Source organism: Spea bombifrons, chromosome 4 (genome assembly GCF_027358695.1).
Source record: "Spea bombifrons isolate aSpeBom1 chromosome 4, aSpeBom1.2.pri, whole genome shotgun sequence".
NCBI lineage: Eukaryota > Metazoa > Chordata > Amphibia > Anura > Pelobatidae > Spea > Spea bombifrons.
In genome coordinates this window covers 21,169,030-21,182,950 of record NC_071090.1, presented here as the reverse complement: position 1 = coordinate 21,182,950, position 13,921 = coordinate 21,169,030, and the positions used below count along the sequence as shown (strand labels likewise).

General features: G+C 39.8%; 1 protein-coding gene across 1 annotated transcript in view; it reads right to left on the bottom strand.

The window, feature by feature from the left end:
• The window catches only part of SEC24A (SEC24 homolog A, COPII coat complex component), a 29,233-nt gene that overhangs the window by 2,164 nt on the left and 13,148 nt on the right, over positions 1–13,921 (bottom strand). Inside the window, exons 4-21 of the mRNA XM_053463507.1 lie at positions 9,401–9,478; positions 8,986–9,143; positions 8,515–8,699; positions 8,003–8,105; positions 7,744–7,870; positions 7,362–7,471; positions 6,855–6,967; positions 6,187–6,305; positions 5,212–5,267; positions 4,313–4,519; positions 3,880–4,003; positions 3,639–3,797; positions 2,789–2,962; positions 2,528–2,638; positions 1,979–2,154; positions 1,751–1,888; positions 791–895; positions 155–247 (exon numbers count right to left, since the gene is read on the bottom strand). Coding sequence (XP_053319482.1) covers positions 155–247; positions 791–895; positions 1,751–1,888; positions 1,979–2,154; positions 2,528–2,638; positions 2,789–2,962; positions 3,639–3,797; positions 3,880–4,003; positions 4,313–4,519; positions 5,212–5,267; positions 6,187–6,305; positions 6,855–6,967; positions 7,362–7,471; positions 7,744–7,870; positions 8,003–8,105; positions 8,515–8,699; positions 8,986–9,143; positions 9,401–9,478 — 2,336 coding nt within the window. The remainder of the gene's footprint in view (positions 1–154; positions 248–790; positions 896–1,750; positions 1,889–1,978; positions 2,155–2,527; positions 2,639–2,788; positions 2,963–3,638; positions 3,798–3,879; positions 4,004–4,312; positions 4,520–5,211; positions 5,268–6,186; positions 6,306–6,854; positions 6,968–7,361; positions 7,472–7,743; positions 7,871–8,002; positions 8,106–8,514; positions 8,700–8,985; positions 9,144–9,400; positions 9,479–13,921) is intronic.

Genomic DNA, 13,921 nt, shown 5'->3' with positions numbered 1-13,921 from the left:
TCTGTCAGCATGCTAGAAAACCCATTTTGAAATCAGGGAATGTATTTCTTATGCACTTATGGTCTCTGAGTGAGCTGGTTTACTAAAAATAGAGTGAAATTGTTCTCAGTGCTGTTAATGACGGTTTCTAACATCATTAAATGGATGCTCTTACCATTTCTTGGGTCATTGAGGCATAATTAGGGACACCAAGAACCTGGGAGAAGAAGGTCTGGCTACAGTTGCGTCCGACCCACAGCAACAGCACCTAGAAAAGGTGTTAAAATAAAAAAGGTGTTAAAATAAAATAGGTGTTAAAATCGTATAGAGGAGTACCATGCTAGCTGTAGAAACAAAAAGGGCACATTTACCAACGACAATACCTTTTTATTACTGGTTAACATACATGTAATTGATTGCAAGACTATCAAGAAGAGACCTAGATAGTTTTGAAAGTTTCCAATCAGTTATACTTCAATCAATTAATATAAAAAGGTATTTCAACAGCTCTGCTATTACACTTGAGATTATTTTTAAATTATCAAACATTTTTTCATTATTTTTAACTAAACAGGAAAAATTTACTACATTTTAAAACCTACCCATGTTCTATACCGGCCATGCTGGGCTTTTACTTTAATATTGAGTGATACTCTTAGCAGGTTCCTCCTCACATTTGTTCATTTAAATGTATACATTACAGTATAAAGCAAAATACATTACATTATAATGCAAAATTCCTTGCCAATACAAACAGAACAAACTGGCGCATAATATTTTATACAGATTTTGTTTTAAAACATGTACGTACCGTTCCAGCATCCATGAGATAAGCTCCTTCTCTGCTCAGTTTCTCGACAGACAGCTGGAGAATTGGTGGCTGAGGTATGGTTCTGTCATTGATGTTAAGAGCTCCCTAGAACGTAAATAACAGTTGCTAGTCATATAAAGAGCGTTTCTGCACACATGCACAGGGGGCATCAAATTTAAAGGGGACCCCCAGTTATCATATGTAGAAAAGATGGTTGGAGTTTTTTTTTTTTTTACCTAAAGGAACAAAACTGCAGTTAAACATGGAGTTGCGAAGTTATATACAAGGTCTAAGTCTCGCTGTACAAGATGCTATCAGCTCTCAACAATACGTCGCCGAACTGAAGGAGAGCCTGGGCCTTGTAACACCAGCACTACATTACAATCCCCAACGCAAATGTATGCTGAGCACACCGACAGACTTGCTGCACATCCGTTTAAGATCCATCATCACGTCTGTCTATTGCGAGGGAAAGAAATGGACCATTTAAGGAAAATTATTGGGACTGTTAAGGGTTAAATTGTAATATTTTCTATTTTCATTTCTATGTGTATTCAGATTGACTCTATGTCTATGTTTAGGTGTAACTACCATACAAATCATAGGAACGGGTTAATCAGATACAGTGAGTTTCTAATACCAGTTACTAGATTTCTAAAAATTTCTTCTGCCAAACTATAAACTTATAATAAAGCCTGCAATTTAAGTTGACACTGGCTTTTTACCCCTTGTTTCTCTAAATCAAATATCTATATGATATACTACTTGTTACGTCCTATTTGCCCATTGTGCAGCGTTGCGGAAACGACGGCGCTATATAAAATAATAATTGTGAGTTTGTTTCCACTAGTAAAATTATTAGGTATTACTTTTTAGGATTGTGCTATATAAATCAGTAATACAAGAATTACATTTTTTGTAATAGGCTATGGGTTTACAAAACAAATGGTAAACCAATACCTCATCTGTCAGATTGTCGACTCTGTATAAGCTTGGGTGCGTCATAAGCATTAGGTACGCCAGCGGCTGGTTTTTAATCTGACACATGGCGTAGATTCTCTCATCCAAACTTGCACTTGTCCCAGTCTGGAATGCCTTCTGTTGCAGAAGAGAAGAAACAAATAACTATAAGTCGTTATTCTATAAATGCCGCATTTACTTAGAAAGAACCTTAACAATATTTCTTACCTGTTTCAAGAGAGCCAATACAAACATAGGGAAGAGACGCAAAGACAGCGGGGCAGCGAGTCCTGGCTGCTGAACCGTTAACACAGACGACCGGTAAGCACTCAGCGAATCGATCGCGGCGTTCACTAAAGCATCCCGAGCGTCGCTCAGGCTCGATGAAATAGAACGATCAACAGCTGCAAGAAGAAAACCTTAGTGAATTAACACAGAACACCATATATTAAAAAGGTACATTTATTAAAATGTCCCGATAGCTGTATTCATAGCAAAAGTTTATGAGCAGGGGTACATTTCCAGAAACCTCTATCGTGCTTGCTATTTACCTTGCATACGATGAGAGATTAGCGCGGACTACAATACTCTGCAAAGTACAGAGCTCTATTACTGCATTGCCACAGTAAACACATCAGTCTTACATTGTACTATGCGAGTCCCGAGTCACAAAGCGAGCAACATTGTTAAAAAAAAAATAAAAAAATGAATATGGTATCTGTTGGAAATGAGAACATAAAAAAGCATCCAGCTTATTTAAAGGATCTGCCTACCTACCCATATTTGCCAGAAGTGCCGTAATTGCTTGCACATCAGCCCCGGCATAGATATCGGACAGAGCTGAAGCAACAGGTAGGCACATGGTGTGCACGCGAATCCGCCTCTCTCCTGTAAAAAAAAAAAAAAAAAAAAAAAAAAAAAGATTTTATTATTTATTTTACATATAAGATATCAAAGACCTTAAAGTCCTCTGCCTTCGCTGAGTTGCACATGCGCATCTTATTCATTTTTAAACAGTTTTTTTTTTTTTAAACTAACCTTTGCTGGAAGTGTACAGGAGCGCCGACTGGAAAGAGACCACAGATGTGTCTGACAAGTTCTCCTCCACGGACATCTGCACCGCATATCCCGCATCAGGATTAATGTTTGGAAGAGACAGCAAATCTGTGGACCGGACAAAGAAGTTTCCGTGGAAGGTGTGGATGGAAAGACCTGTGAAGACACAAAGCAGTTACAGACCCAATAATATATTATATATACATATATTAATTGTGTGTACTGTATGTTGCGTGCAGCTAGTCGGACAGACAGTGCTTGTGCTGATTGTATTCCATTTTGGATGGGCTGGGGACCCATACCCGGTAGTCTGGTGGATTCATGAAGACCATGGATGGTGCCTAATACTCCAACTTATATGATACATATAGTGTACCTTTTCATGCGATTACATGGAAGGGTGACTTTTGGCCTGCATTTTATTACATTTAGAGATTTCTGTTTATAATGTGCTATTACAATAGGATCTAGAACAAAAGTAACCAACATTACAACTGATAACATACAAAATTAACATAATCTGCACCATAGGAAGGAGGGCCCTGCTCTTGCCAGTTTACAGCATTAGTGAGAGAAATGCAGCAATGTGACAATCTAATCCATTGGAGCTTAAAACACATATGAAGGACAGTAATAGCCAGAACGTCACCTGCAAAGCCTTACAAACAGATACGGGTTGTGACAAACTCAGGATGCAAGAGAATTAATCAGAAAAGGTTGTAATTGAGTGAAGGCTTGAAAATAAGGGGATATGTTGGAAGGAGACATTTTTCACTAAAACATATTTAACCAATTGTTAAAGACAGAAACAGTTTGTTAAACGTATTTATACCTTTAGTACATCTGATTCTCATGACTGCCTCAAAGCCAATCTTCCTGGTGAGGTAGCGCCTCAGCTCCTTCTGTAGTTTCTCCACTTGTGCAGCGTTGCGTTGGTGGTGATAGGCACGATAGTAAAACACACTTCCAGCGGAATATCTAGAAATGCACCCTGAAATCAGAAAGGCAAGGAGTAAGCAAGGCATGCCGAATCAAAGCAATGTGAAATACATCTCGCCGGCTATCGTACTTACCCAATGAAGCCAAATCAGAATATCGTCCGCTTAAGAGGAACAAATCAACAGCAATCTGCTGCCCCGAGCAATCCAAAGCCAACTTCTTGTAGAAGTCAGTTGCTGGTGTCAGATTATGTATCTCCTGAAAGGGCGAGATTTTATTTAACATTAGATATTTAAACCTAGGCTAGAGGAAGTAATAAGAGATTAATCGCTTTAGCAACACACTTTCCACATCTCCTTTTGCTGACCGTATATACTAAATTATAATAATGCAGCTCTACAGGTTTAATACAAAGTACTCCTCTCAGATTTTTTCCATAGTAGATAGGGAACAAAAAAATGTATTTGGGAAAAACAAATGTACGTAACACCTATAGATTAACTCTCTTCAGCCAATTGATTGTATGTTACCATGAATTCACTAGGGCCACATCGATTTGAAATTTACCTTTGCAGTGGATTTCTGGTTTGGTTCTTCTCTTGGTTTCAATGCTCCGGCTCCCAGCGATGGAAGTTGGGTTTGGAAGACCGTTACACGTCCGCCTGTGGCTGAAGTCAGTTTGTATGCAGCCTGCAGCGCAGGTCCCAGAGCACTTTGGGTTTCTGATGACTTTGTGAACATGTGTGGCAAATTCTTCAGCAAGTCCTGTACCAACTTCAAGCAAAAAAAAAAAAAAAAAAAAAAAGACTTAAACATACTAAAGTATAATAAAGTATAATTCAGCAGAAGGAATTGTATCATAATCACATCCTAAGCAACATATCTATGGGCCATGGAACATATCTAACATGTTAAGCATCATTATTTCCACAAAACAGATCTGCTTTCTATTAAGTCCTATTTAATAAATGGGACTCAATCACCAAAATAAACTTGGCACAAGTCAATAGAGCATAAACAACTGCCTATATGTTAGCATTTGAAATCTGTCAGACATGATTTAAATACATTTGCAATAAATGATCAGGGAGATCAGGCTGTCACATTCAATAAGGCGTTTATTTAACAGCGCACTAACTGAGCACTGTTGCATTCAACAGAGATTTAAGTGCCCGATCAGAAATTGAGGAATTCCTTTCGGCAACGTCAAAGCTGATGTCGCTGGGGAATCCCTGTGATGTGGCAGGGATCTGTATTGTCTGTAGAGTATAATAATAATAATAAAAAAAGTCTATATCATATGCATACAAAAGGAGGTTTTAGATGGGCACCCAACGCACCAAAACAAGCTGGGTTTCAGAAAAAGTATTTTATTACAAATATAAAGCCAAGTTTTTATGTTCAACTGACTGTAAATTTATGTAAATATTGTAATGGTTGGTACATTTTAGCATATACTGTCTTACCTCTTTGGTCTCGTTTAAATTAACCAACAGATTTTCAGGCATGGGGATGAACACATCTGGAAGTACAAGTATACAAATTCAAGAAACTAAAATTGCAACAATTTTACACTAACATGGTATAAAATACATTGTTAACACAGAACAGAGATGACGGAACTGAGGAGAAAAATTTTGCCTGTAGATTTCATAGAACTTTATTTCTATTCTCAAAACAGATTTGGTTTGGATCTAGAAGACAGCTTTTTTTGAATCTGGCACTACAATGCAGTAAGACATTAACTCTGGCACAATGCATTTACACACACACTGACTCCAGCACTATACATTTACACACACTGACACCACAATATACATATACACACTGACTGACACTATAGTGTACACTCACATTCACTACTCCCCCTCCCTATCCTCTCACCTCATCGTCTGCCATCATGAATCCGGCACCCTACGCTACGCTTCAAGGGCGTTGTGTAGCCGTGTAACGCACAGCACTGGCCTCACCACACCCCTGCAGGAAAGCATTGGGTGGCAAAACCCTAGCGACCAGGAAAGGGTTTCTAGTCGCCATGGAAACCTGGCGCTCAGGGATTGTTGGGCCCTGATTTAATATTAAAATATTATATGATGTATACAGCAACAAAATGTTCCGATAGCATAGAGAAACCACTTAAGTCTGTTATTTAGTAGTAGGCCTTGTAACTAAATCTCCAAACCTATACTATTTACAAAACAGGTTTGGAATTGCCAAGACATTCATTATATTGCATAATAAATCATTGAAATGATGTGCATAAGAAAATATGTCGTTATGACAGAACCACAATTCAGATTATTATGGGTATACTAACAACTTAGTTTCCATAAAAGTCACCCCAATACAACAGTGAGGCTCCAACTGTATTCACCCGTAACAGAATGATGGGAAATTAACTCAAACTAGATTTTGAAGCTCCAGAATAAAAAAATACTTACCTTCGATGTCTGATATCACTAACATCTGAGGCTGTGACATTCCTTCTTGCAAACTATAGAAATGGATGGTGCTGTCAAATGTAATAAATCCTATTTTTGTTCTTGTGTTCCCAGGAAGGCTGTAAAAAAGAAATAAAAGTAATACTTAAAGGATAATTTTAATAGTATTTTAGCTGTATTTTCCTTGGTTGAACTACAGGCCTTAATGCAAAAGCATCCAAAGTTGGAATTACATTTTTAGAGAATAATTTTAAAGCCAAACTTGCAGCAGCTAAGGAAAACCATTAGGTTTTGGCTGAAGCTTGACGCGACTCTCTGGGATCCTGCAATAACGTGCAAATTCAGCAATTTAGGAAGAAGGCTGGCAGACGCCAGCTGGATTTATGGGTTGTCTTCCATTACAAAAATGGACTGTAGAGTATGAAAGTGTATTTTTTATAGGAAATTTATAAGGAAATAAGAAATATGGACACGGACAATGTTGTCTACAATGATACAGAACAAAATGCTACATTCTATGGGAAACACAAATGGATTTCCAAGGCCAGAAAGGGCATAGGTATAAGGTTTGGTACGGTGAGCTCTCGATCAGCAGAGTTACAAGCATCTCAGCATAATCCACTAAGCTAAAAAAATGACAGGAACAGGTACTTTTCTTTGAAACCTACCAGTCTAGATTGTCGAGTATGGTCTGACAAACCGTGCCCAGGTAGCCAGTCTCTATCGCATTGTGGGACACATCAAACATAAAAAGGTACACTGGAGGCTGAGGGGGACGCAGCTAGAAAGAAAACACAAATAGGTTTCATTGACGACACTCTTTCAATCCTACATACATGGTCAGTGATGCCAAGTTGCCTGTAGGAGCTGTTGTAAAGAACATAACATTCAGACGGCTTTCAATCACTTGAAACAAAGCTAAAGACGAGCAATTAACGTGTTAACTTGGGATAAATTAAAGACTTCATTTCCAAATTGTATGGAGTGAAGCATTAAGATCTTCAAGATACTATAGGCCTCTAATTGGCCTAAAAATCTGACTTCTAAAAGCAATAAATATTGTTTCCTTACACTTTAATATCAATATAAAAACTATATATGCAAAAATGCGTTTAGCTTCAGCCTAATCATTAAAAACGAAGCACCTGCGTGATGTTTGCTTTGACTTTACTTACCATGTATTCTGAAGGAGCCATGAATTCTATTGTTGCATTCTGAACCTCAGGCCTTTTGTGAGGCTCTCCATAAACTCTGGTTACGGGATTATACAAAAACTCTTCAGGAACTAAAATGGTAAGAAAAACAAAAATAGTCTTGAGCGCAACAGGAGCGATGATACGTGAAGAATTGTGCTTTCACAGAGCTGCACAATGCCAGTCTACGCGGACCACAAACAGGGCAAGAATTCCGTGTATCCAAGTTTGTGCCCAAGCTGGGATATCCAAAATTTGTGACTTTTTTGCAGCCCTCACCGCTGTTAAATCTAAATTTTCGCAGTCTGACGTTGCAAAACTTCAAATTAACCCAATGCATCCATGAACACACATACACACTTACCATCATTTACTCTGTAACATAAGTTGCACTTCCATCTCCTTTGGTCCAAAAAGCTGACAAAGGGGTTAATGTATGTCCGACAGGAGCGACATCTGACTATTGTACTTGAAGTGACAACAGGTAATTGCTGAAATGTAGAAATTACATTTGAGACCATGACCATGCACTAATCGCAGTATTTTTTATTTGAACATGTATAATTGTTCTTTAATCCTTAAAAAGGAACGGCTGCCCCTTGATTTTGAAAAGCTGCACATACCGAGAGATCTTTGAATGGATGTAGCAGTAGTCCCAGCGGGAGTTTGGCTTTATTTAACAGCGCCTGTGTCTGTGGGATGTTTGTCAAGGTGCAACGAAACAACCTGTAAAAATAAACACAAAATAAAACATGTATGAATTAATCAATGAGACATAGTTCTTTGAAATCGGAAGACTTCCAAATGTACTTCTATGCAAAGGTGATGTGTTGCCATCAATGCTTTTGGCATAACCACACAGGGAAGAGAAATGAGAGTTTAAACGTCTGCTCCTATAGAATACATATACGTGGGGTTTCAGACATACATATAAATTGCTTATTTTAATACATTAATAATATTAATGTACCAGAACGCAATTGTAATATTTGGGAAACGCCAAACCTTTGGAATTTAAAAATAAGGGTCTGGCCAATACGTTTATGAACTGTGATAAGAAAATATACTTTATTATTATTATATATTTTCATGACTACGCCAATAAAGCTGAAAGACCGAACATTACAGATCTTACTCAGGGCTGCAGTTCAGTTTCTGTAGGTCCTCCTGGAGACACGGAGTGGGTGCTTGCAGAGGGGTCGGCGGTAAGATATTCCTCTCCTGAAGAAGATTCACAGGTCTCAGCTCGTCCAGTTGCCGAGCTTGATGAAGGCTTAAGCCACCAACAGCTGATGCCAAATGATTAACTCCCATCGGAGGCTGGAAAGCAGACCAAAAAGTTTTAGATAAAGTCAGACGGAAATTTGTAAGGATCCCTACTTTTATCTTTAATAGATTTATTTATTGCAAAGTCTGGCATGAATCTTAAACCAGGACAGGTCTTCGGTTGTCAGTTAACAAACCCCCTGATACAGCTACCCACAAGGAACTGAGCAAGTAACCAACTACTTGCATGTCTTCTCATTGGTCATAGTAAACAGAGATCCCCATATATTTAAGAAGACAGCATACATATTAATAAGAATTAAAAGTAGGAAATTTTAACCTGAGGCATCTGCTGGGGTTTGCTGGGAAATTGCTGTGGACCTGGGCCTCCAGCCGAAAATACATTCTGGTAGCCAGGAGGCAGCGATGGGTATGCGTTGCCAACATTCCTGGTCATAGGATTCTGAGATGGCGGTGGTTGAGCCGGATGCACCATTCCTAAAAAAAAAATCAAAAAAAAAAAATCAAAAAATAGAAAATGTAAGAAAAAATGCCCCAAAAACAGTTAAGAATCATGTAGACAATATATACACAGGTCAAAACAGCTATGTTTTGTGAAATGTACTAGAATAACCCAAACACATTTTAAAATATGCCCAGCAACACATCTGGGATAAAGTCCATCTTACATAAAAATATTTACACAAGAACCTATAGAAGTCAATTCACAGGACATTTTGGGCATGAAATCTTACCCATGCTTCCGCCACCTTCTATAGTGTCGTAACTGTTCTGAACTGAACTACTGTCGCTTGCAGGAGGAGCAGAATAACCTGGGGAAAAAAGATTTACATTTGTTTGTCTCTGTATATATTCAGAAAGGGGAGAACAGCCTAAAGAGCAGAAGAGGCGCACACACATTCAGATTCCCAGGTTTCTGCTAAAATAACAATGACCAATACGTATACAAAAAAGAGCAAGAAATGAGTGGGCCAAGTATTGCTTAGCCCATCACTACATCAAAGTACCCCAACTTTGGAGAGTCCTAAATAATTTTACATGGCTATATGGCTTATCATGGAGCTGAATCAGTGGGACCACACTGCGTTTTAAAACACGGAGACTCTCAAGCAATTTAAAGCCTTCTCAGGTCACCCTTATTGGCGCAGTCCGATTTCATTGTCCGGTGTCTGAGACACCAGAGAATGCATGTTGTGCGCACGCGCAGAGTTGTGCACGTGCAGCTGTACTGTCAGTATAAGTGACGCTCTACTTCCCAAGATCCGCCGGGGATCAGAAGTTGGAAGGTATATATTACATATGCCAATAACCTCCGGGATCATAATATCTGGTTATAAAATCATCCAAACCTATCAAGTACACGGTTTGAACAGAATTTACAACATAAACACATCAGATTTTTCACATTACAGTCTTTTCCAGCTAGAGCACTTTATAAAATGTTTATGCTTTTTTTTCCCCACGTCCAGCCAAAGCCGAACTTACAGGTGATCTCCTATAATGCATGTAATTAAGAGCACCGAGCACATGTTTGCACGAGCCTAATTATAGCCCCTGCATTGAGTTTCTAAGATATATATTTCAATCTTTAGAGATGTGGCATTCCCAGGAGGGAGAAGGGCACCGGCGTAAATAACAGCACTGCAACGAAGCGCTTAACTGAACCTATTAATAACCGAGCAGGTCAAAAAGAAAAACGGCATCGCAACCTCGCTGCGACAATAACACAAAAACACCAAATTTTAAAGGGGAAAGAAGCATTTATCGGCTATGCTACCCCACAAATTCACCACTAAAGCACTAAGCGGGGTGTATGAACAGAGGACGTACCGCAGTAGAAATGGCAAATTTCTGCACATTTCAACACCTTGCCCTTAAACGACATATTGATTAAACATCGTGTGCTTATCTTTCATAAGATATGAGCACTATATATTTTAGAAACATTTAGACACACAAATTGTGTGTGTATATAATATAATTTATCCGCCACCACTACTTAGACCTAATGTACCGTATTTGCCCGATTATAAGACGAGGTTTTTTTCAGAAAAAAACTTCTGAAAAACCGACCTCGTCTTATAATCGAGGTCGTCTTGTAATCAGACCTCAGATCATCCCCCACGATACCTCACAATTACATAGGCAGCCGCCGCCGCCGTATCTGCCGCAGCCGCCTCCGTATTCGCGGCAGCCGCCGCCGTTTCCGTATTCGCGGCAGCCGCCGCGGCTTCCGTATTCGCGGCAGCCGCCGCGGCTTCCGTATTCGCGGCAGCCGCCGCCGCTTCCGTATTCGCGGCAGCCGCCGCCGCCTCTGTATTCGCGGCAGCCGCCGCCGCTTCCGTATTCGCGGCAGTCGCCGCTGCCTCCGTATTCGCGGCAGCCGCCGCCGTATTCGCAGCAGCCGCCGCATCCACGGCAGCTGCCGGCTCCGCCTCCGTAATCCGCGGCTTCAGCATCCTCTGATGCGCGGGTCACGTGGGTCGCGCTGTTCTCACCTGACCCAGCTTCGTTTTTTTTGTTTTGTACCTATGATTCTATGCAAATCAGTCCTACCTGACAGTCTGTGCTCCTCTTCACAATTTGTGAAGAGGAGCATAGACTGTCAGGTAGGAATGATTTGCATAGCTGGTTCAATTAGGGACACAACCTAGAGAACTACATTTCCCATGATTCCCAGACCCCTTTAAGCGTGACTGAGGAGCGTGGGACAAGTTGATGGGACATCTATAGATCTGCTATTCCCACTGACAGGTGAGCAAGTTTTTTTGTACATGTTTGCTATTTTACAGATAATCTGGTTGTTATATGTTAATGATTAAACTATTTTTATGACAAAAACAGTGGTTTTGATTTTTTTTCCCATTAGGGTCGTCTTATATTCAGGCCTTTTCTTTTTTTCCCCAATAAGATCCAAAATTTGAGGGGTCGTCTTATAATCGAGCAAATACGGTATTCATCGCTACTACTACTACTTAGACCTAAATGTATTCACCACCACCACAACTACTACTTAGACCTAATGTATTTATACCTATTTTACCCGGATCAGAATGTGTACGGTACATATATAAATACACTTGTTTCATTGTTTATCCCTTTTATTATACTGTAAAGCCCCATGTTAATATACCGTATTTGCTCAATTATAAGAAGAGGTTTTTTTGAGAGCAAATGCCTCGTCTTATAATCAGACCTCAAATAGGTCTGACTATGAGACTAAGATCCAGATCCCCCGCAGGGCTGCAGGGGACCTGGATCCTCCTGTCTTATGCCCCCATTTAACACCCCCCAACTTACCGGTGCTTGTGACTCGCCGGTGTGTAGCTGGGGCGGAGCGTAGACGTCTACCCGCTGCCCGGACCCCACACTGGGAGTCAAAAGCACCGGTAAGTTGGGGGGGGAGGAGTGTTAAATGGGGAGCATAAGGCATTTCTGGAGGCAGAGTGCTCCATGAAATGCCTTTTAATCCCCTTAATGCCACTCTGCGTCCAGAAATGCCTTTTAACCCTCTATACGCCACTCTGCCAAATAATGTGCCTTTTAAACCCCTAAATGCCAGAGTGGCATATAGGGGTATAAGGCATTCCTGGAGGCAGAGTGGCACACAGGGGGTCAAAAGGCATATCATGGGGCACAGTGGCATTTAGAGTGGCAAGCCTGGGGGCAGATGTGCATAACTGGGGGGGCAGGTTGGAAAATAAAAGGAAATAAAAACCTTTTTTTTTCCTAAATTAATATTCAGATTTTGGGGGGGTCGTCTTATAATCGAGCAAATACGGTATCGAAGATTTGTATTAAATGCTTGGAGAATTAAACCAAAATTTTGAAAACATATTTCATGCTATAATTTGAGCTACTAAAACCAATATACCATAGGAAAAAATAAGATACGTGCACAGCTTATTCATGAGATGTTATATTGGGTATAGCATCTCTTTTTTTAGGTTTTCGTTGCTCACGACTTACAAGAAACGGCATATATTGAGCGAGTGAAAATACCGCACGCTCTCTTACTTTGGCATGTAAGATTAAGACACGCTGTGAAGTAGTTAACACCTTATTAGAAGAGTATTTGGTCCATTAGCAATGTGTTGCCATTAGACACACATCCTTACAGACAGCTGCCAATAATCGGCATGACTTAAGCTGTAAGCAATGTGATTGATAATACCTATGGCAGAAAACCCTAAGCTAAAAGAAAACTAGATGCGTAACCCATTGTGTGAAAGAATAAACTGCTCTGAACATTCTTTTTGGTAATGATGGGATAAGAAACAGCAGGTTATGCGAGTCACAGGGATAAGGGTGTGCTATCCACTTAGTGTCAAATATTTTGGTAGTCAAATTAAAATGCACAAAACTGCTCCAGAAGTCATGTGTCTAGCGCTAGCTGCAATGATTCTTAGCAGACAGAATTCTTGTAAGACCGTTTTAGGCATACAGAATAAACCCTCAGGGCACCAATGCCTTATCATCGTTTGTGATTATACCAAAATCCCTTGTGCCTGCATCGCACCTGCATTACTCAACAACAATTAAATCTTGCACAGGACTAAAATTGGTCAATGTATACTAAAGGGCTCCTCAAATCCCCATACCACAGAACCCATTAAAAAATAATTAAAACAAATAATAAAAAATAATAATAAAGGCACCCTTTGGAACAAAAGAGCTCCACAAGTAGCCACAACCAAAAAATGTGCCATCATGTTTACACTACATGTAAAATGTGTGCAATAAAAAGGAAATTGCTGTATAATACCTTTTCTTATTGGATAGATACTTACTTTTGAGGAAAATCTAAAGTATCAACCCTTTAAAAGGCCACTAAAAGGTCACTCCAACCATCGTATGCATTTTAATGCATGTATGCAAAGTGCTGCGATTGATTTCAATAAGAGCACTTTCCTGCCACTGATTGAATGCGTCAAGACCCTTTAATAATGTATTTCCATTATGTAATATTGCATATTAAAGCGCTCGGCGAGTACATTAATATGCATTCTTCTTCAAAGAGGGCTGTCAGGGTAATTAAACTGCCCCTTTAACCCCAGGAGAAAAAAAGTTGGCAAGAACTAGAGGGGCTGAATGGTTCTTTACTGCCTCAAATTCTATGTTTGCAAGAACTACCCAACTCTACTTAAATGGTGGACACCTAAAGTAAACAGACCCAGCGTTACCTTGCACGTCGTGTCTCAGTACATCATTAGTGTGGTTAAGCTCTACTATTTCTGCTGTTAATTGGCTGGTCC